The sequence below is a fragment of the Plectropomus leopardus genome, chromosome 20, assembly GCF_008729295.1.
Source record: "Plectropomus leopardus isolate mb chromosome 20, YSFRI_Pleo_2.0, whole genome shotgun sequence".
NCBI classification, from domain to species: domain Eukaryota; kingdom Metazoa; phylum Chordata; class Actinopteri; order Perciformes; family Serranidae; genus Plectropomus; species Plectropomus leopardus.
The window spans coordinates 3,200,645-3,222,582 of NC_056482.1; the positions used below are offsets into that span (position 1 = coordinate 3,200,645).

The following is a 21,938-nucleotide window of genomic DNA, read 5'->3' on the forward strand; positions in this document are numbered from 1 at the left end:
ACACACACACAACACACACACACCCCCACACCCCCTTGAGAGAAGTAGGATTATAGGATTGCAGCCTTCTAAAATCAATGGAGGTTCCCCTTGATTTAGAGGTTTTTAGGAGTAGGCTTGACTTCTCACACCAGTTTAGGAAGTAGTCAAAAACTGGCTCCTTGTAGCACTATTATACAAGGCAGCATCACCTGTATACTTAAAGTCTACAAATAAAATCTGAGCATGAGTCTTTGGTTTCTCAAGGTGAATATGCAACACCCCTCTGGAGTCTGGTGTCTGGAATGAAAAGCTAGAGTTACATGAGGGGCTGTCTTTCAAGTGCCTGCCCTGGTAGCCAAGGAGGTACAATGCATAACATATAACCACAGAGTCCTTCTTAATACACGTTTGTCCCCTAAATATATATCCTCTGTCATTACACTGTTAACCATAAAAAAAAGCAACAATTCAAAATAAAAAATGCAAGACAAATATTTAACAAAACTTCAAATTTTTGCCAATTTTTATCAAAGACACTTCAAATCAGCAGCAACACCATTTAGTTAACGGTGAATGGTGCTCTACCACTGCCTCCATCAGCTGTTGTGTAAAGTAAAGAGGTGACAAGATGCAGTGTATACTTGAACTGAGTTTTTTAGGTGACAAAAGAATGTTTTGCAGCGGCCCCGTCTTCAGCAGTACATCGCTGATGTGGCCTTTTGACTTAAAACAACAATAAAATCCTCACTTTTTAAGTTGTATTTCCCATACCTAAGCCAAAAACAAAAACACAAGTCCCTCCTAAGTGCTAACTTTATTTTCCTGCTTTTTTTAAATGATGGTTTGCAGCAACCCCCCCCCCCCATAAGTAACAAACAGTCCTTATCTGTTAACACTGAGGGAGGCCAGTGCGGCACTGAGGAGCACACGTAGAACACCGGGTCCAATTTAAGTTCAACTTAGGTGTTTACATGACAGAATAGCTTGACTTCGAATTATCTGGATGTGTTAGTTAGATTTCAAGAAATTCAATTTAGTCTAAATTTAGCAGGACTAACACATTAATTTGACTTTTTCTAACATCATGTGAATGTACTGACTGAAATAGTGACAGTTGAGGCTATCTCAATACTCTGTAAATCTGCTGCTATGCCATGGTTGCGTTACCAAACGCCATAAATTTAAGCCTTAATACCACTGAAACAGGTAAATTGTATAAAAGTTCTCTGGATAAGAGTTCTCAGATGTATTCCACCATAAATCCCCTGACATCCAGGTGACATGATGTAAGTCTGCTAAAGATCTTTTATGGCAATTAAAAAAAAAAAATGACACTGGTTTTCATTTCTTCATCCTCTTTTGTCTCTGAACGTTTCTCTCTGTCTCAGCACTCTATCCGCACCTCCCTCAGTTAATCAGTATCTCATTATGAACTGTCCAGATGTTCGAGATTAAAGCGTCGCCGGCTCTTTGGTCACGTATGTTCAGACTGTTTAATCTGTCTCAGTCCATCCACCACACTGCTGCTGCTGCTCATTTCTTTTTGCCTGATCGCAGGTTTTTAATGCGCCTGCTGAGTCGGCCGCGCAGACGAATCAAATCATCTTGACCCGTCCTTTGTCTCTTAAGCTTTGTAATCCAGGATTTGAACTCAATCAAGTCATGAAGGGGAAAAAGGGACTTAACGTGACTTTTTCAGCACGACCTGACCCTGACAGGAGCTGCCTGCTCGCTGTTTACTACCCATCATGCTCCGTTTGAGCTTAAAGTCATCATCAAATACCACTCACCACATGTGACCTTGTGAGGAAGCGTCTTCCTGGGCTCATCCCCGGAAAGAACACACGTCTCATGAAAGGGAGAAGTGCGAGGTGATCAGTTATAGACATCTGTTCGTTTCTACCATCTGTTCTCTCTCGGTGCTGCAGATTGTTTGGATGTTTGGGAGGAATCTTGGGAGATTCCTGTTCCTTCTTGCCAGTCAGATAGCCCTCTTTTTCATTTTTAGTTTTCTGTCCTTAATCCTGCCATCTGTGTCTTCTTTTGTTTGGGAATTGATATTATGTAAAATAGTTCTCTGCTGGTTGGAGGTGATTTTCAAATTGAAGGTTATTTTGATGATTCTACAGTTTAAACACAATCTGTCGTTCTATAACTGATGTTACAGCGCAGTGATTTCTGTTTCCTTTCCTTATCTCCTTCTCCACTTTAACTTGAAGGCAGCAGTTTGTATCTACACTTAGCAGCTAGTTTGACCTTTGACCTTGCAGTGCTCTCTCTCAGTCTGTGTTGGTTTCTTCCTCTCTAAAGTGCGGTCATGAAAAACCTGGAAAAGTCATAGAAATTTGCAAATAGTAGTTACCAGGACTGAAAAAGTTTTAGAAAACTAAATATACCTTGACAGATATCGAAAAGTCATGGAATTTTGTTTTACAAACCTGTATAATAACACATGATGTGTTCAAGTCTCTGCAAATGAGGTAATGTTGAAAACGCAGACCATAATGTCACAAAAAAATACAAATAATTAAGCAATACATTTTAAACCATTACTTTTACTATCATACTTAAAGGCATGCCTGCTCTCATTCAGAACCTAAAATACCCAGAAGTCTCTCTGCTCATGCCTCAGTAAGTTCTGCCTGTTTGTCCTTGAATTTGCCAAATTTGTCATAACACCGTCTCTTTGTGAATAAATTAAGAAATCTGAAAATCCAACAATAGTTTCTGTTTTCACATTTTTTTGCTGTGATAAATAATTTGATTTTTGTAGATTTTTTTTAAAGATCGCCCAAAAAAATTTAAGAAAAAAAAGGGCAATATTTAAGAAACAAAAAAATGCTTTCCAAAATCTGTGGGCTTGCAGGTTTGGCATGTTTTCTTTAAAAATAATTGGCAGTAAACTAAATACAAAATATGCACAGTCCTCAAAAGTTTTATTCTCCTTCCTTAAAGCCATTATAAAAACCTATGTCCTTCTCCAGTGCTTCCTTTTGTTTAAGAATATTTTTTGGCGTTTTTTCAACCCTTATTTTATATGGCAGCTACAGTGTCAATGGGGTAGAGATACAGGATGACATGCAGCAAAAGGGCTGTGGCTTGGAATCAAACCTGCGTCCACGGCAGCAAGGACATAGCCTTTGTACATGCTCGAGCAGGTGAGCTACTGGGTTGTTTCATTATTTTTTAAAATAACATATATTGAAGACTATTTTATAGTAATGAGAAAGAACTGATAAGAAGTATCAGTGGTTGTTTCAGATGATGTAAGGTCTTAAAAATGTGCTCATGGAAAAGATTTGTCAGCGTCCCTCCTTCTCGCCTGTGTGTCTGCAGAGATTACCTCTCTCCGACTTCACCTGTTCGTCCGGACAGACAGCTCCAGCTGGGATGGACAGGTGAGGTCGGCCGCTGGTGTCTCAGCCCGGCTGCGTCTCTCAGCAGGAACACAAGTGTACAGGATCTGACAGGATTTGGGTCAGGGCTGTCGGACAGCGAGGGACACACAGAGCTAATTAGACGTTATACATATCCACTGTGTCATCCTGCAACGATGACGCTCGCTGCCTGATAAAATGCTGCCACTGCAAGCAGCTGGAAGTCTGTCCTCCTGCTGTGAGCTGTGGCTGAGAGGAAGAAACTCCCAAAACACAGTTGTCCTTCACTTCTACATTCAGGCTGCAGAGAAATATCAGTAACAGTGGTGGAAGTGGTAAATACAAATAACAGAGTCTCTAATAATAACCCAAACAAAGGAAAGCAGGTTTAAAATAAATGGCAGGAATTAACTGTTCATAGTGCTTTCTGTACCCTTAAGAATACTGTAAAAGATGGAGCAGCAGAACGCCAGGCAAAGTGAAAGCGAAACTTAGTTGTTAATTGCAAAAAGTTTGCTTTCACTCGCCTCTGCAGCAGCTGCCCTTCTTTTCATCTGTTGATCAGCTCTGACCAGATCGACAGATTATTTTTTTTTACTCCACGACTTGAACTACGCCCACTGTCTGCTTATCTGTGCCAACATAAAAGACACATGGGAGTATGAGCTTAGTGGTGTTTACATGTTTCAAAAGTGAATATCTTTTTTTATATCTATAGGGGTATAAGTGAACTTTAACTCAGTGTGATGCAGGATGTTAATCACCCCTACCACTTGTGAATTACCACAATTTTAGGTGTCCTGGCAGGCTATGGCTTACTGTGATGAGCCAAAAGGCAAATGAGACTGTGTTTGTTGTAACAGTTTTGGGAGTGTTAACGGCTGGAACACAGTGAATGTGTGAGCAGTGCATTACAGCAACCGCTTATGGTGTTCACACTGATTGTGTTGTTGCTGCAACACCGCTGAAGAGCTGCTTGCTGATGTTACGTATGTCTACATTTACTAAGCACATATTCCACTCATTTATTAAGCCATGCAAGCTCCTGTACTGTCAGAAACACAGTCCTGCAAATATTTCACAATAAATAAGACTTGTGTCAACAACTGAGGGAATGCTGTCGACAGAGAAAATGTCAGAGGACTTTAATCTTGAAACGGAGATGGTTTTGCTCACACAGGCAGCGTGATCCAGGCGTGACAGTTAAGGGCAGAAAACGATTGCATTGAAAATAGGAGTTTTGACTACAAAATGTACATTCACATTCACATTTTCCAGTTGTTATCCGATTAATATAGTACAGTTATTCAAAGAATCATGCATAACTGATATTTTTTAAATTAACCTCTTTTTTTTTTTTTTTTTTTTTTTTAGATCTCATGTACCCTCTAGTGATACCCATACCACATTTGACATTTGAAAAAGACTGCTATGGTTAGTTCAAAATCTCCCCTATGGCCAGCAAAGACAGCAAACTGGAAGGATTACCTAAAGATATATCAGCTCCTGCATCAGTATTTACTACTTTACTCACAGTATACACCCACACCCACACACACAGAGTTTAGCACTGGTCCTCAGTCTTAACACACTTTAGTTTCAGCATCAGTATCATTTACCAACGGCTGTTTACTCTTTGTAATCTCAATTTAATGCAGTTCACATCTTCTTTTCTCAGAACTCCATTTGTCACTGTCGCTCACTCATCTGCCTCGCTCAGCCGCCCACTATTACTGTAGCTCCTGCTCCATGGTCACCACGACACTGCAGACATCTGTTACAAGACATTTCGGGCATATTAAATCACCCTAGATGCTACAGCAATATACAACACTATAACTGCACAGTGTCTGGTAGAATCAGAATAATGTTACTTTTTGCAGCACCAATTCAGCCAGCACAACAACACAGTCATGTTGTACTCTCCACTCTGCTATTTTTAGTTGATTTTTTTTAACAAAACTAATTATTTCTAATGGCTTCTACTTTGTGTTTTTAAATCAGTCCTTAGCTTCTGTCAATTATCTTCATTTAGATGTTTCACAATAAAAGCCTATCTACTGAAGCAGGGATGGTGCTGTTGCTGAGTTGCCAGGCAGAAAGTTTTATTGACGACAGCTCGACAACACCCCAGAAAACAACAAAATAAAAGCTAATAGACCTAATTAGTGACAGTGAAAACAGTGTCTGTGTTTAAAGGAGAACCTCATCGCAGCAGGGTGGGGAGTATGACAGGACTGTTGTACTGATGGTAATTAGGGTTGTAGAAATGTGTGAAACTCTGAGGTAAACACAGTGGAGCAAACAGTATCAGCATTAAACTGAGGCAGGAGCAGTTTGACAAAAAAACAAAAAACAAAGCAGGCTTCATACTAAATACAATAAAATCCTTTTATAAAACAGGGCATTTGACTTAAAAGCTTGTCTTGAATATCTTTAGTATCCCATCAAATGAAGGCCTGGTTCTCTGTAGTTGGAAGTAAATAAAGGCCAGTCCACTACTTTAGCATATAACAGGAATGTTTTTGGGCATTCCTTGGAGTGTTGACCTTTAGTGCAGTCACAATCACTCTTCTATCTGCTCTCTTTGTGATGGAAAATCATTTGAACCTTAACTCTGTTCAGAAATGAGATTTGACGTGTTTGTTTGTCAGTGTGGGTCAGCTGAGGATCAGAGCGGAGATTAAAGAGAGAACTTTTACAGACCTAAACATATCTATCTTAGGTCTAACAATGACTAATCGTAAAAGTCTTGTTTTTCAGTTCCTCCCTAAACTCTGCTGAGTTGTGCTCAGGGCAGGTGTTGACCATTTGATCCATGAAGCATAATTGTTTTGTTGTGAAAAGCTGAACTTAACAATCTCTGCATTATGTTCCACAACAGAGAAACTTTAGAAAAGGTACTTTTCTGCAGTTGCAGGATACTCTGGTGTCTGCATTGTCTGCTGCAAGGCCATTAATTATATGATATTGCCATTATATGACAGCTTCTGACCAAGTTCAGCACGTCTGTATGCTGTGAGACATGACTTGACTTGAGATTGAAGGAAAAAAAAGGTGAGAAGACCTGACTTGTTGACAGAGTTATAAATTATAAAAAATATTATGTATTATGTATTTTGGAGTGCTTTTGGAATTGTCATAAACATAATATTACGGATATCTGCACAACAAGCTGCTGTTGTACCCTTCATATAATTCTCAACTACCCTACATGAATAAATGGATCAGTAGCAGTTACAGCTGACTTTCTGAACAAAAATAATTCATATTAGCACTAATTGTTTTTTTCTTGTTTTACTGTTGTTGACACTGATGTACTGAAGGCCACACGTGGCCACATGAACATGCCAAGCATGAGAGAAAGCTTTGACATCACTGACACAACCAGTGTAGTCTTTCAAATTGCATGTTTTCACAGTCTTATACTTCAACAGTTTCACAACAAACTATGTCCATTTTGACTTCTGAATTATCTTTTAAACTGACAAAAATCATTAGTGTAATTCATGGCACAATTCAAAGTATCATTTTCCTCTCGTCTTAATTACCATATATATTTTTTTTTAGAAATAGGGTCCCATGGTGGTCCACTGGAAGGGGAGGGACTTTATCTCTCTATAAGACAGAACAAACAACATACTGATGATTTATTTATCTTGGGAACACCATCAGTCCTTCACATATCTGTCCCTGCATACTTCTGGATCTTGATTTGCACATTGTTTACCGTTCAGTTGTTTTCTGCTTGTTCAGTAGTTTTGTCAAAAAATAGATGCGAAAAGTGCAGTGAGAGGAAGATCAGTAGCTCTCAGTGTGAAAAGTTTGATTCCTGCGACGAGGAATTTTCTGTTAGTGCTGAAATGAATCTCTTCACTCAGACTCTGCTGGAACATGATGCAGCACTTACTCAGTTTAATGGAAAATTGTTTTCAGTGTCAGTTTTAGTAGGAAAACAAAGGCATTTTTTTATTCGTGATGGGGAGAAATAGAGTTCTCTCAGTGGCACAAAACTTCATGAATTAATTTTACAAACCCATACAGTACAGTAGACACTGCATGAAAAGACTAATTTCCAGGCCGTTGATTGCTTGTGGATATGACTCATATACAACGAACCATTTAGGCAATCAGCTACGCTGCATTACAGCATTACATTAAAGAAGTCTTTTACATTTATATTTATGAGGAAGCTGGAGTTACTTGTATAGTATACATAAAAAAGTAGGATTGAATTGGCAGTTTCAGCATTCAAAGTGCATACATCTTAATTATTAATTTACTATCTTAATGTGGAAAAAAAATGACATAATATGTTAGCACATCATATTAAAGGTGCATTCCACTTATTTTAACATAAAGGTTCATTCATTGATTATGAGTGGTACCATTTAACCTGTGAACATATTTATTACTATTTATTACTCTTCTGTGGCTCTGGAGGGGCTTTATAAAGTGTGAGGAAATAATTTTGATGTAGCATTGTGATGTCATCGCAGTCTTGGGCTTGGACACTATACCAGTCCCTCCAGGGTTTCATGATTTTGTGTTCCAATTAACACAAATTCAGCCATTTCCTGTGAATTCTGCACAACCTTGCAATATTGTTAAACAACTGCAACTTTCCTGGAAATTTGACCATTTAAAACAGGTAAAAAACCTAATTTCAGTAGAAATGCCTGCAGCGTAGTGATCCATTTAGCCCCTCCTTTTACCAATTTCTGTTTATCCTGTTGTGCCTGTTGCACACAGTGACAGGGATAACTGTTAGCGTCACATGGGTAATGTAACCCAACGTTTAATTATATCTTTCATAGTGAGGACACTTATCATTTCAAGTGCACAATGAAATTTAACAGACTACTTAAGAACACTGGAAACATATAATTGTACTGAGTAACTGTTGGAGCTTTTTTAACTTTACAAACTATAAAGTGTCACAAACACTGTTGAGCTGTCAGAGGTACACAGGTCTTCCCTTCACCTGATGCTGAAGCTGTGGGGTGAAGTGTCTCTCTTTTTCATCTGATGCTTAGTCTACTGCAGTGTCGGCCTCATCTGTAGTATAGCCTAGTTTTCCCTTGGATCACTGTTTACAATCAGGTCAGCCTGTTTCATCCTTTTGGATGTCACTTTTGCCTTCATAAACTTCCTGACTGGCTCTTATGTTTATAAAAAAGAAAACTTCGGACCAGCAAAGATTTTTTTAATAATATGTGTGTTAAACCAGTATTGGCTCTGAAAATGCATATCATAATGTGTCTCCCATGTACTTATAATTTTAAAACAAATAAAATGTTGTAATTGTTAAATTATTTTCATGAAAGAAAAAAAAAACGGCAAAAATTATTTGTTTTTGATGTAAAATCAGTCATTTCAGGCCACAACGACCACGAAAACAGCCCAAAAAATCTTGAAGAGACTGCTGTACAGTTTTGTCAGAAAGCCTGCATTTCAGACTGGGACAGTAGAGTTTGAGAGACATGAGTATTTAACAGGCAGGGAGGGCAAGTGGCATTAAGCTATTTATTGCATTATGGAATATGTAGGGACTAGTGTTTTTGGAGTTCAGCCTTTATTGGAGACACAAAATGGAATGCCTCGGTCTCTGCTGTTTTAATTTTGACCTTTCCTTTTCAAATCTGTCTCTTATGAGTTTCACAAGTTTATGGAAATTGAATACTAAATCAGTTGAGTTCGCCTTTAAGTACCACATAAGCAAATAAACGGCAATGAAAATATGTAAAGCCCAAATTACTGTATATTATATTGCTAATTGCATGGTACGCTCACATCACATACATGTAATGCCAGCAATTGAAATGATTGCAAAATGTGTTGTAGCAGCCAACCAGTACTCAACTGTGCTGTGTTTTGGCTCAGCGTTCAGCCTTGTGAAGCTCCATTAAGAGCAATGTTAGCCCTTCACTCCTGAATGATTAGGGCTTTACAACCCGTTAACTATTTCAGACACAATGTCCACAGAGTGAATGATAAGGTGTGTGTGTGTGGTTTGTTTCCATGGATGCACTTAATGACAGATAATTGGTGGTTAAGTGCAGATATAAAGAGGCTGCTAACGAGTTTCTGTTCACTCCATGAGAGTTAAACTGAGACTGAGTATGTATCTCAAGCTGGAGCTGTTTGTGTGTGTGTGTGTGTGTGTGGGTGTAAATGTCCTTCACTTGGTTCTATCATCTCACACACACACACCCCCACACACACAGAGCAGATGTTCATTGAACTGAGCGATGGAGCTGATTTCCATTTGAATGCTGAGTGGAAGTTATTATGGTGCAACCATAGAGAGGCAGCATCACTGATACCGTGTGTGTGTGTCTGTGTTTCTGTGTGCCTGTGTGTGAGAGAGAGGGAGGGAGAGGAAGTGAGATCCCAACAGTACATTATTTCCTAATTATTTTTAAATTGCTATGTTTTATCGGATTGTATTAATTAATAATAATGATGATTATCTGGGACCTAATTGTTCAAAAAAATTAATCTGGATTAGAATGATCTGGATTTGGAAATCACATTTTGCTGCCCAGGATCAGTTAATCAATCTGTGTTGCATCTAACACTGAAATGGGTCACCCTGATCCAGATGCAGACTTTTCAGAATTTTTTTTTTATTTGATGAGACAGAAACAGCATGAGGAACTACTTTTGACTGTGTCACTATAATTAATATGAAGTGATAAGGTTAAGAATTAGTCATTTTATTTGATACTTTTGTGAGGATTTGTGAGATTATTTTATGGTAAAAAAAATATTACTTTACTGTATTGAAAGGGATACATTGCTGATTTTCAATCTGCTTTTGATGGGGATATAACATGTAAATGAACTGCAGTAATCTACTTTCCAACTAACCAATGTTTAGATAGCATTTACACCGAGTGGTTGAGGGATAAATCATAGAACTGTAAACAGCAGGCGGCCAGCCGGTAGAGAGAGAGAGAGCGACCATGGGGAATAACAGCATGTTTTTTACATCTAACTTGGTGAATTAAGGATTTATTTGACCAAACAGAAGCTGGTGATTTTTGGAACAGTGGACTTGGGGTTTGGGTGAGTTTGAATAAAGTGTGTTTTGTGACGAGTTAACTCAATTAAGCCTCATCACTCTTCTGTCACGGAGAGAAGGTTGAATTCAAAAGGTTTGCAATTGTTTTTCTCCATTTATAATGGAAGATAGGTGTGAGTATATAACCTTCTTCACATTTATGGCTTTCTACTGTGTATTTATTGGTCTGAAAAGGTGAAACTGACCGCAATCCGACCAGACAGTAAAACTAGGCAGTGCCGATCGACTGTAAACCTACATTATGTTACTATTCTTCCTAAAATCTCTTCCAGAATGTTTTTGGAAACTATTTTAGTGCCCTGTTTAGCTGTAATAGCGATAAGCGATAAGAAGAATTGGGCGGCAGATTGCATCATGCACAGCTACAAAAGGAGGCTGACATCACACCGTAAACTAAGGAGTACTGGTCAAATAAAAACCAAGATTTTGGTTTCTCTCCTCAAATGTGTTCAGAAACAGATTGTAACTTACTGTTAAACTGATACACAAGCTTATTTGCTACCAGCTGCCATTGTGTCAAATGGATGAGATAACAATATGTCACCTACAGTGGGAGCATTTATTGGTCTGGTATGGTGCAATGCATTCTGGTAGTTGCAGGTTTTCTACCTCTTGAGCAAAAGCAAATGCCACAGTCCTACTTCTGTGTTTTCTCTCGTCCGTTTCACCAGTTTCAAAAGTATATGTGTCTTTCTGCTGCATACAAAGCCTAGTTTAATGTGAAGGCCCATTTTGTATTGGTGAAATACTTCTTGAAAGGTTCAATAAGCAGCCTACTGTCTACTTTATCTTCCTTATTACTCTAAGGGTTAAAGAAATCAAGTGCAAAAGAAGTAGAGGTAAAAATACTATGTATAATTCATTGTTAAATTCACCCAATGAATCAGATTTTTGGATGAAATGTTTCCTAATCCTACATAAAAGTTTTGAACAACACAACAAAACCAGATTACACTCTAATCCAATTTTAGAAAATACTTTTTCTTCTTTTAAACAAGCCATTTTCAAGATTTGATCCAATCTGATAGCCAAAATTCAGTCAGATTACTACTGAAAAGCTGGGCTCAGGTGTATATCCAGGCAGCAGACTTGTTGTGTCTGGCGGAGGTCAGCTGGTTGTTGATGTGTCTAATTACCATACGAATAGCTGCTCTCAGCTGTTTCCTGCAGGATGAAGAATCGTATTAACCCGCCATCCTGCCTGTTGTTGTTGGTATCACAAAGATCCGTCTGAAAACACGCTTTTGTTAACACTTCTCCTCAGATGACCAGGTAATCAGTGTTAAACTCGATGCTCTGCAGAAAAAAAAAACATCCAAACAATCAGTGGATGCTCAGGGAATTCCCCAAACACAACAAAGGCTGCTGAGTAATTGGTCGCAGAGCCGTAGTCTTCCATAGTAACAAGGGAGTTTGTTCTGGAGGAAAAAAGAGCTTTTTTTCTTTTTACCTGCCTTTAACTTTGAGAAAACTTTTAGATAAGAGGGGTGCTTTGACTTTGTCATGTATGGTAAAACTGTTGTATCGACTGGCAACCGAGGAGATTATTAAATGTATGAGAAGGATTAGAGGTAATATGTGTTATGAAATAGATTATCACCATGTGTCTGACTAAATATGGCCACAGGTAAACAGGAAACAAACAATAACCCTGCAGAATCCGACATTTTCTGAAATGTACCTTTATTGGTTTTGTTTGTTTTATGACAGTTGGGGATAATGCATCAGTAAGCATTATGCATGTTTATGAGTGTAGTCATAAAGCATCATGAATGCATAATAATTCACTATGAATGCCTTCATAATGCATTATGGATATGGTCTTCATAGAAAGTGTGATCTTGTTTTTTGGCTGATAGATTGATATACTGTAAACAGTCAGAAAAAGAGGTGGGTATACCCTGAATTTGTGTGTATACCCTTCACTGCACCACTGCTCTTTAGTTTTCAGCCGGGATTCTGGAACAGATGTAGCTATATAAAGTTGGAGGTAGAGCCCTGCTCATTACTATGAAAGCTGTACAATGGTGCATGAAGAAAAAAAACTCCAAAGTATGACATTATCCAAATCTTCCACATTGATGGGAGCAAGCGCAGATATTTCCTCCTGCCAAGCTGTATAATTTAAGGTTAAGTGCTCAGCTACCATGGATGGGGTTAAAATTATTTAATCATGTCGCTCCTCCAGACTTTATTATTATTTGATTTGATTGGATCAAATTTGAAATGCTGAAACAATTAATTTTGTGTTGGTTTTAATGCTCAAAAACATGTTTTCCACTGATTTACAGACATATCTTTCACAATAAGTCTATGGGAAAAAGTCTTTTTGGGGCCAGTAGTATCACGGATGCAACCAAATGATGTAATTCCACAATTTGGCCACTATGTCATATTGATATCAAAGCCTGGAGCTGTCTAGCCCTGCCCCAAACCCATTAGAGTGTGTTCTCAACATGGTTTATGTTACCATCTTTAGCCAAGTCCACAAAAGCTCTGATTGGCTCTGTTGATGAGAACATCATCAAACCTTCAGAATCTAGAATTAGGCTAAATCTGAAAAGTAGTGAACTTTTTTTTTTACTTTTTTTTTGGGATGTTAATCGTTAGTGACATTCCAGAAGCAAGTTTTATTTAAGTATGAAAGTGCATGTATTATATCAATTGATGTTAGCACAAAACAGTACAGTGCAGGAACATTGCTTTGCAAAAACAGTACACTATGACAATTACCTGAATAGAGCACGTTGTGTAATATAAGTATATTGAATTGGGATGCAGCTAAACTTGTGATGTGAAAACAGTTTTTTGTTTGTTTGCCCATTCACTTCAAGGCATTCAGAGTTTTCTTAGAACAGCAGCTAGTGGAAATTAGAGGGACTGCAGCCGAACCAGTTCATCTCTGACTGCAACGATTGGCTTCAGAGCACCATGACTGGTTCGGCTCTGTCCTCCTGTGTCTCTGGTGTTTAGTGTCTCAGAGTAATTCCTGGACACGTGTAGTGGCCTGTGTTGTTTGTGTATCGCTGTGTAGTTGTTGGTGCGGTGAAGCTGCAGCTGCTCTGAGTTTAAAGGAAATCGTTAGCTCTTAATTAGAGCATTACTGCAGTGATAAAGTTACACCTCCAGATAATGATGTATCGATGGGAGACACACACACACACGCACACACACACACACACACACAACAAACACACAACTTGCCCCCTCTACTAAGTTTCTGCCTTTCTTTCTCGCTTTCAATTTTGGTTCCTTCGCTCATCCATCTCTTATTGTTTTCTCTATTTTCAACACCTGTTCTCTCCCTTGTCATCCACCTCAATCTTTCATTGTTCCTTCTTTGTTGCTTAGTCTCATTTTTGCCTCTAATGGCTCCTCCTTTTTTCTTCCTCCTTTCTTTTCATCTTTTCACCCCCTTCTCACCTCTTTGTCACTCTGTTTCTCCTTCATGCTCCTTTGTCTTCATTCTTTCTTTCTTTCTTTCTTTCTTTCTTTCTTTCTTTCTTTCTTTTTTTCCATCTTTCTTTTCTCTTATACTGGTATGTCTTTATTAATTTACTCAATTATTTGACTTTACTCCAAACACCTTTCTTGCCTTTTCCTTTCTTGTTCCTTACTCCATTCCTTTCCTCCATTTCTTTTCTTTTGAATTTCTCTCCTCCTTTTTCTCTCTCTTTTTGGTTTCCTTCTTGCTTCCCTTTTTCCTGTCTTTCTTTAATTTCCCTTCTCCTGTCTGTTCCCTTCTCCTTCCTTCCATTCGTCACTCAGCGATGACATATGTGTGCAGTTTTCTGGCCTCTACATACCTTTGGCCCTACACCATATAGTTGGCTATATGTGTAGATATTTAACAGTGCTCAGGAGGCTGTGACACCATGACTATGTGTGTTGACAGCTACAGTTCCTGTGTGTGTGTTTGCTGACAGCGAGCATGTTTGTTGTCGTGGAGCGCTGACAGCGTCGCCGTGACGCTTGCCGCTTCACGAGGCCCTCCAGGCTTCGTCCGCGTCTCTGTTGAGGCTCAAAATGGCTTCTGCTTCACATCTCTGCTCTCACAGCCACAAGCTGCTGCTTTTTCAGAGACAAACGTTCAGTGACAACAGAGCTGAAACACGACAGCCACCTCACCCTCCTCGCCCGCCTTCCTTCCTGTTTACATTGTAGCGAGCCTGCAGACAGTTTACCAGCAGCCACAGCGGAACAGCTCTGTCTGCTGCTGCCGTCACTTCACATCTCCACAGCTCACACTGCTGTCACTGATCAGACTCAGTCCACACTGCTGCGGTCAAAAAGGGTCATTTGCCTTTTTTCTAGGTTTAGTTTTTGGAAGGTTTTTTAAGTTCAAATGAACCATTTTAAAAATTACCCTGAGATACCACTCATATTTTACTGTTCAATATGAAGCTACAGGCAGCAGCCAGTTAGCTTAGCACAAAGACTTGTCAACAAAATCACATGGTTAAGCATAGGCAACAAAAGCACATGACATCCAATGTTTGGATGTCAACAAAAGCACATCTTACACTGAAACTGTCTTTCCAAGAGGATGACCAAACATGAGAGTAGCAGGACAGTGGGGGAACATTGGACGTGGCAGAGCAAATATACTAATCGAAATTGAGAGTATTAGGCGAAAGTTTACATTTTTGAAACCTGAGCAAATTAGCTTGATTTCTTTCAAAAACATGAGAAAAAGGCAATGAGCAAAAAAAGCAGAAATTAAAGAAAACAAGAGAAAATAAAGAAAAAAAGAGAACAAGAAAATGACCGGGAAAAAAAACAAAAACAAAACAAAACAAAACAAAAATAAATATATACATTAAAAAAATAGAAAGTTAAACAACATGTGATTAAAGTAAAAAATAATTTTAACATAATTTTAGATATGTAATTATGAAATGTATAATAATACTTATTGCCCCCCAGCTCGGTGCCTGTACGTTGGAGTTTACCCCGGTGAATGAGAGGGTAGCCTCCCTCCGCCTTCGGGTTGGGGGACGGATCCTGACTGTTGTTTGTGCCTATGGTCCAAACAGCAGTTCAGAGTATCCACCCTTTTTGGAGTCCTTAGAGGGGGTGCTGGAGGGTGCTCCTTCTGGGGACTCCCTCGTTCTGCTGGGGGACTTCAACGCTCACGTTGGCAACGACAGTGAGACCTGGAGGGGCGTGATCGGGAGGAATGGCCCCCCCGATCTGAACCCGAGTGGTGTTTTGTTATTGGACTTCTGTGCTCGCCACAGATTGTCCATAACGAACACCATGTTCAAGCATAAGGGTGTCCATATGCGTACTTGGCATCAGGACACCCTAGACCGCAGTTCAATGATTGACTTTGTAGTCGTATCGTTGGACTTGCGGCCGTATGTCTTGGACACTCGGGTGAAGAGAGGGGCGGAGCTGTCAACCGATCACCACCTGGTGGTGAGTTGGCTCCGATGGTGGGGGAGGACACCGGTCAGACCTGGCAGACCCAAACGCATTGTGAGGGTCTGCTGGGAACGTCTGGCAGAGTCTCCCGTCAGAAGGAGCTTCAACTCCCACCTCCGGGAGAGCTTCGACCATGTCCCCGGGGAGGCGGGGGACATTGAGTCCAAGTGGGCCGTGTTCCGTGCCTCCATTGCTAAGGCGGCCGACCGGTGCTGTGGCCGTAAGGTGGTTGGTGCCTGTCGGGGCGGCAACACCCGAACCCACTGGTGGACACCGGCGGTAAGGGGTGCCGTCAAGCTGAAGAAGGAGTCCTATCGGGCCTTCTTGGCCTGTGGGACTCCGGAGGCAGCAGACAGGTACCGACTGGCCAAGCGGAGTGCGGCGGCGGCGGTCGCCGAGGCAAAAACCCGGGCGTGGTAGGAGTTCGGCGAGGCCATGGAAAACGACTTCCGGACGGCTTCGAAGAGGTTCTGGACCACATCCGGCGTCTCAGGAGGGGGAAGCAGTGCTCCGTCAACACTGTGTATGGTGGCGACGGGGCGCTGCTGACTTCGACTCGGGACGTTGTGGATCGGTGGAAGGAATACTTCGAAGACCTCCTCAATCCCACCGACACGCCTTCCGTTGGGGAAGTAGGGCCTGGGGACTCGGGGGTGGGCTCCTCTATCTCTGGGGCTGAGGTTACTGAGGTGGTCAAAAAGCTCCTCGGTGGCAGGGCCCCGGGGGTGGATGAGGTCCGCCCGGAGTTCCTCAAAGCCCTGGATGTTGTGGGGCTGTCGTGGCTGACGCGACTCTGCAACATTGTGTGGACATCGGGGGCAGTGCCCTTGGACTGGCAGACCGGGGTGGTGGTCCCTCTTTTTAAGAAGGGGGACCGGAGGGTGTGTTCCAACAACAGGGGGATCACACTCCTCAGCCTCCCTGGTAAGGTCTATTTGGGGGTACTAGAGAGGAGGGTCCGCCGGATAGTCGAACCCCGGATTCAGGAGGAGCAATGCGGTTTTCGCCCTGGTCGTGGAACTGTGGACCAGCTCTGGACCCTTGGCAGGATCCTTGAGGGTGCGTGGGAGTTTGCCCAACCAGTCCACATGTGCTTTGTGGACTTGGAGAAGGCATTCGACCGCGTCCCTCGGGGAGTGTCCTGTGGGGGGTTCTCCGGGAATATGGGGTTTCGGACTCCCTGATACGGGCTGTCCGTTCCCTGTATGACCGGTGCCGGAGCTTGGTCCGCATTGCCGGCAGTAAGTTGAACTCGTTTCCGGTGAGGGTTGGACTCCGCCAGGGCTGCCCTTTGTCACCGATTCTGTTTTTTATGGACAGAATTTCTAGGCGCAGTCAGGGTGTTGAGGGGGTCCGGTTTGGTGACCTCAGGATTGGGTCCCTGCTCTTTGCAGATGATGTGGTCCTGTTGGCTTCATCGGGCCTTGACCTTCAGCTCTCACTGGATCGGTTCGCAGCCAAGTGTGAAGCGGCTGGGATGAGAATCAGCACCCCCAAATCCGAGACCATGGTTCTCAGCCGGAAAAGGGTAGCGTGCCCCCTCCGGATCGGGCACGAAGTCCTGCCCCAAGTGGAGGAGTTTAAGTACCTCGGGGTCTTGTTCACGAGTGAGGGAAGGATGGAACGGGAGATCGACAGGCGGATCGGTGCAGCGTCTGCAGTAATGCGGACTCTGCGCCGGTCTGTCGTGGTGAAGAGGGAGCTGAGCCGAAAGGCAAAGCTCTCGATTTACCGGTCGATCTTCGTTCCTGCCCTCACCTATGGTCACGAGCTTTGGGTAGTGACCGAAAGAACAAGATCACGGGTACAAGCGGCCAAAATGAGTTTCCTCCGTAGGGTGGCTGGGCTCTCCCTTAGAGATAGGGTGAGAAGCTCGGTCATCCGGGAGGAGCTCGGAGTAGAGCCGCTGCTCCTCCGCGTTGAGAAGAGCCAGATGAGGTGGCTCGGGCATCTAATTAGGATGCCTCCAGGACGCCTCCGTGGTGAGGTGTTCAGGGCACGTCCCACCGGTAGGAGGCCCCTGGGAAGACCCAGGACACGCTGGAGAGACTACGTCTCACAGCTGGCCTGGGAACGCCTTGGGGTCCCCCGGGAAGAGCTGGACGAAGTGGCCGGGGAGAGGGAAGTCTGGGTTTCCCTGCTTAGGCTGCTGCCCCCGTGACCTGACCCCGGATAAGCGGAAGAAAATGGATGGATGGATGGATGGATGGATGAAATGTATAAATAGGTTTTTTTGTTCCCGACACATTTTTTTTCTTTTTATAATTTATGTAATCTACTTATTTCTTGTAATTTGTAGAATATTTCTTACCAAAGCATTCATTGTCTTTTATCCATAGTTTTGAAAGAACTTGAGGCAAATTTCTCAAATTTCAAAGGTTTAAATGCTTGTGAAAGGTGTCTGAAAGCAGCACAAGAAAAGTGATGTTGCTCCATGTTTCAAGGGGTTAACTGTGTGGGGAATATGAAATAGTGCATTATGTAAAAGTAGTCTTTGCTTCAACATAAAAATCATACAGAGAGTTTAATGAAGATTAAATAGATTAAATAATTGTTTATTTTCAGTGTACTATTTCAGTCACATTAGCTGGAGTCATTGTTTTGTAACAGGTGAACAGAAATCCTTAAATATTTGAATGAAGTAATGAGCTGAGGACTGACTTTGTAACTGTGTTAATTAGTTTGTAATTAAATAAGTTAGTTGCAGAAAGTTGCTAATGTGAATCACAGTAACAACACTGGAACTGATTCAGTGTTTGGCTACGACATACCAGCAGAGAGGAAGAGAAGAAGAGGAGGAGGCGTTCAAGTGTTCCTCTGTTGTTTATGTGCTGTGTTGTTTCTTTTCTTTCTGCAGTGCCTCCTCAGTTCCTGAACTACCCGACCAACACGTACGCCTACGAGTCCACGGACATCGAGCTGGAGTGCGCTGTGACAGGAAACCCGCCACCAACTGTCCGCTGGATGAAGAACGGAGAGGAAGTCATCCCCAGCGACTACTTCCAGATAGTGGTGAGTCACGCTGAACTCAGAAACTATATACACATGCACATATTCTCTATATTTACATCCCAAATATGGAAAGTACACCCCCCTCAAGTCTACATGTGGAGACACTCTGTGACAGTAAAAATAACCATATCTACAGTTGTTTATGCACAGTGACGCAGGGTGTAGCCGCCATCATCTCTCCAACTCTCTACTGTGTGCTGCTCCTTTTACACTGCCTGTTCAAGGTCAGAATATCACGCCATTATGCCGCCTTGCCATTTTGTATAAAAGGTGCAATTGCAGAATGGAGGGGCAGAGTCTTGCCTTTGTGTATTTTTGTTTCATTTTGGAATTTCCTGCTCAGCTCCTACAATAACTTTAAAATACACTGTGGAAACTAAATTTGTACATTCAGACTGTTAAGTGTAAAAAATGCTCCACTGAAACCCGTCCAAACTGCAATTTTTGATCCCACAGCCATCAAAGCATAAAAACATGCTTTGTATTATTTCTAGGTGTCATTCTGGGCTTTTGCCTTGGAATATGTTATTTTTACAATTTTCCACCTGATGACATAATTTTTACAATATTTGGTATGTGAAGAAAATACATGCATCATGGCATCATAACAAAAAACCTGACATTTTAAGGGTTAAAATTCTGAAAATTAATGAATATTTGAAATTTGACATCATATTAATGTATTATTTTTTGTAGCCTGATTTTGAAAAGGGCATTTTGTGTACAAGAAGTGTTAAAAATCAAATACAGCCCAAAACTCTCTGCCACGGTCATTATTTTATGGATGTGAGAAGTCAGGCAGACTAAAATACATGAATAAATAGAAAGCTAATAGAGTTCAATTAAAGGTCAGACTGCCATTCAGCACTCAGCATTGATGCGAAAATGCAGTGCAGTGCCAAAATTACAGAGGGCAGTCATCAATTTGGTCCAAACTCACAGACTTTAACTGTCTAGCATCTACAGGAAGTGTTTCATTCATGGTGTATTATTAGTGATTGAAGAAAAAGCAAAAGAGAATCAGCTGGATTTTTAAAAAATCCACAGTAGAGAGATGAGTAGAGAACAGTATTTGTGTTAAAAAGAGAAAGTGAGAGCAGCAGAGTGGTGAAGATCACATGACTCTTAATCTGACATCAAGACATAATCTGATAATCTGGATATTGTTTACAGTAACATCTCTTATCCAATTATCTAACACTATTAAAAGATAACACATGTGCAGACACGCACACAGACACACACACACACACACACACGCACACACACACACACACACACACACACACACACACACACACACACACACACACACACACACATGCCCCTCAACTCTCTCACAGGTGGTTGACGGTTTTATTAACCCTGTGAAACCTGGGCAAATTAATGTGATTTCTTTGAACACGTGAAGAATGCAATGAGCAATTTAAGAAATGACCCAAAAATTAGCAAAAAATTTGTGAAAATGTACAAAAATTACGGGTTGCCTAAAAAGCAACAACAAGCTGACAAAAAAAAGAAAAGTAAAAAAAAAAGAAAAAGTAAATTATAAGAATAAAAAGCATAATTACGATCATTTAGAATACACCTCAGTTATAGACATTTTTTCTTAAAAAAGATAATAAAATAAAATAATAAAATCAAAATTACTAATTACTTGCAAATTGCAGGACAATTCTTGTCAAGTTGCTCCTAGCCTTTTTTATGTTTTCCAAAGAAATCAAACTTATTTGCTCAGAGTCCAAAGGTATAATACAAGTAAAAGGCAAAAAAGTGATACTGAGCCAGGTTTCATAGAGTTAATATTTTCTCATTTGTATATCGGTCTAAACCAGACTTAATTGTATATTTGAAAGCATTTTTTGACATGTGTGTTTGTGTTACACAGGACGGCAGTAACCTGCAGATTTTGGGTCTGGTGAAGTCGGATGAAGGATTTTATCAGTGTGTGGCTGAAAACTCAGCCGGAAGCTCACAGGCGATGGCTCAGCTGCTTCTCCGAGAGCCAGGTAGGAACACACACAAAGAAACACACACAGACACACACACACACACACACACACACACACACACAGAGCTGACACATGTGATGTCCCTCTGGCTTCTGATTGTTATAAACAACCTGCTGCCATCACCTGTTGTTTTCATTCCTGTCATGACCTGATCTCCTCTCTGACCTCGCTGTCCTGTGACATCACTTGATTTGCAAAATTTCTGTCCGTTTGTTTCTTTCTTTTTCTCGCTTTGTGTTGCAGTCTTGTGAATCAATAATACCTGTTTAAAGTGTGAAGAGAGTCTTGGTTAAGTCTAAACTCAGTTGTGTTTGATTCAGCGTGACGAAGAGCAGATTAGTGTCTGACAGCCTGAAATCAGCCTCGCTGTTAGTTTTTACAATCTCCCGCTCATCAGCATACAGATAGAAACATTCAGCCACTGTGGCTGCTGCTAACTGAACATTCATAATTCTGTGCAAATGATGAATTACCTGCTACGAGGTGTAAGTTCAGGCAGTACTTTGTTCTGACAGCAAAGACAGTTTACAATATTAAATCTGCCAGCTTTAATAATAAAGTGTAGACATTTAATCACAGCAGAGATAAAAGAATCTCTTCTTTGACAAAGCTCAGGTCGTCCTTTGCATCATCAGTTGTTTTGAAATGTTCCTATTGGATTCTAATGAATAAATTGCAACGTACATGAGCAATCAGACAGTTATTAGAGCAATCCGGCTTGATATTTTAAAGCCGAAAACCGACCAGCGGAAATAACATTTAGCAAAGGACAGACATTTGGCACATTTCCTCTAATGATGAATAGCCTAGCAGCTGTCAATACTGAAAGCAAATAAATAAATCTAATAGCACACATTACTCATCATCACGCACAAATAAATTATAAGAATTGATAAGAATTAAATGAATTAATCACAGTAATTTCATTGCAATAAGAGGAGCATGAATTAGTAAAAAACAAATTGAAAAACAAATCTTGACGGATGTTCAGCTCTGTTTAATCATAGCACACGCGTCGCATAATTATGATTCATCTTCTAA

At 40.9% G+C, this 21,938-nt stretch overlaps 1 protein-coding gene across 1 annotated transcript in view; it reads left to right on the forward strand.

Annotated features, from left to right (window-relative positions):
• Positions 1-21,938, forward strand: part of dcc (DCC netrin 1 receptor) — a 239,664-nt gene that overhangs the window by 47,329 nt on the left and 170,397 nt on the right. Inside the window, exons 5-6 of the mRNA XM_042509652.1 lie at positions 18,731-18,885; positions 20,774-20,894. Of these exons, the coding sequence (XP_042365586.1) occupies positions 18,731-18,885; positions 20,774-20,894 (276 nt within the window). The remainder of the gene's footprint in view (positions 1-18,730; positions 18,886-20,773; positions 20,895-21,938) is intronic.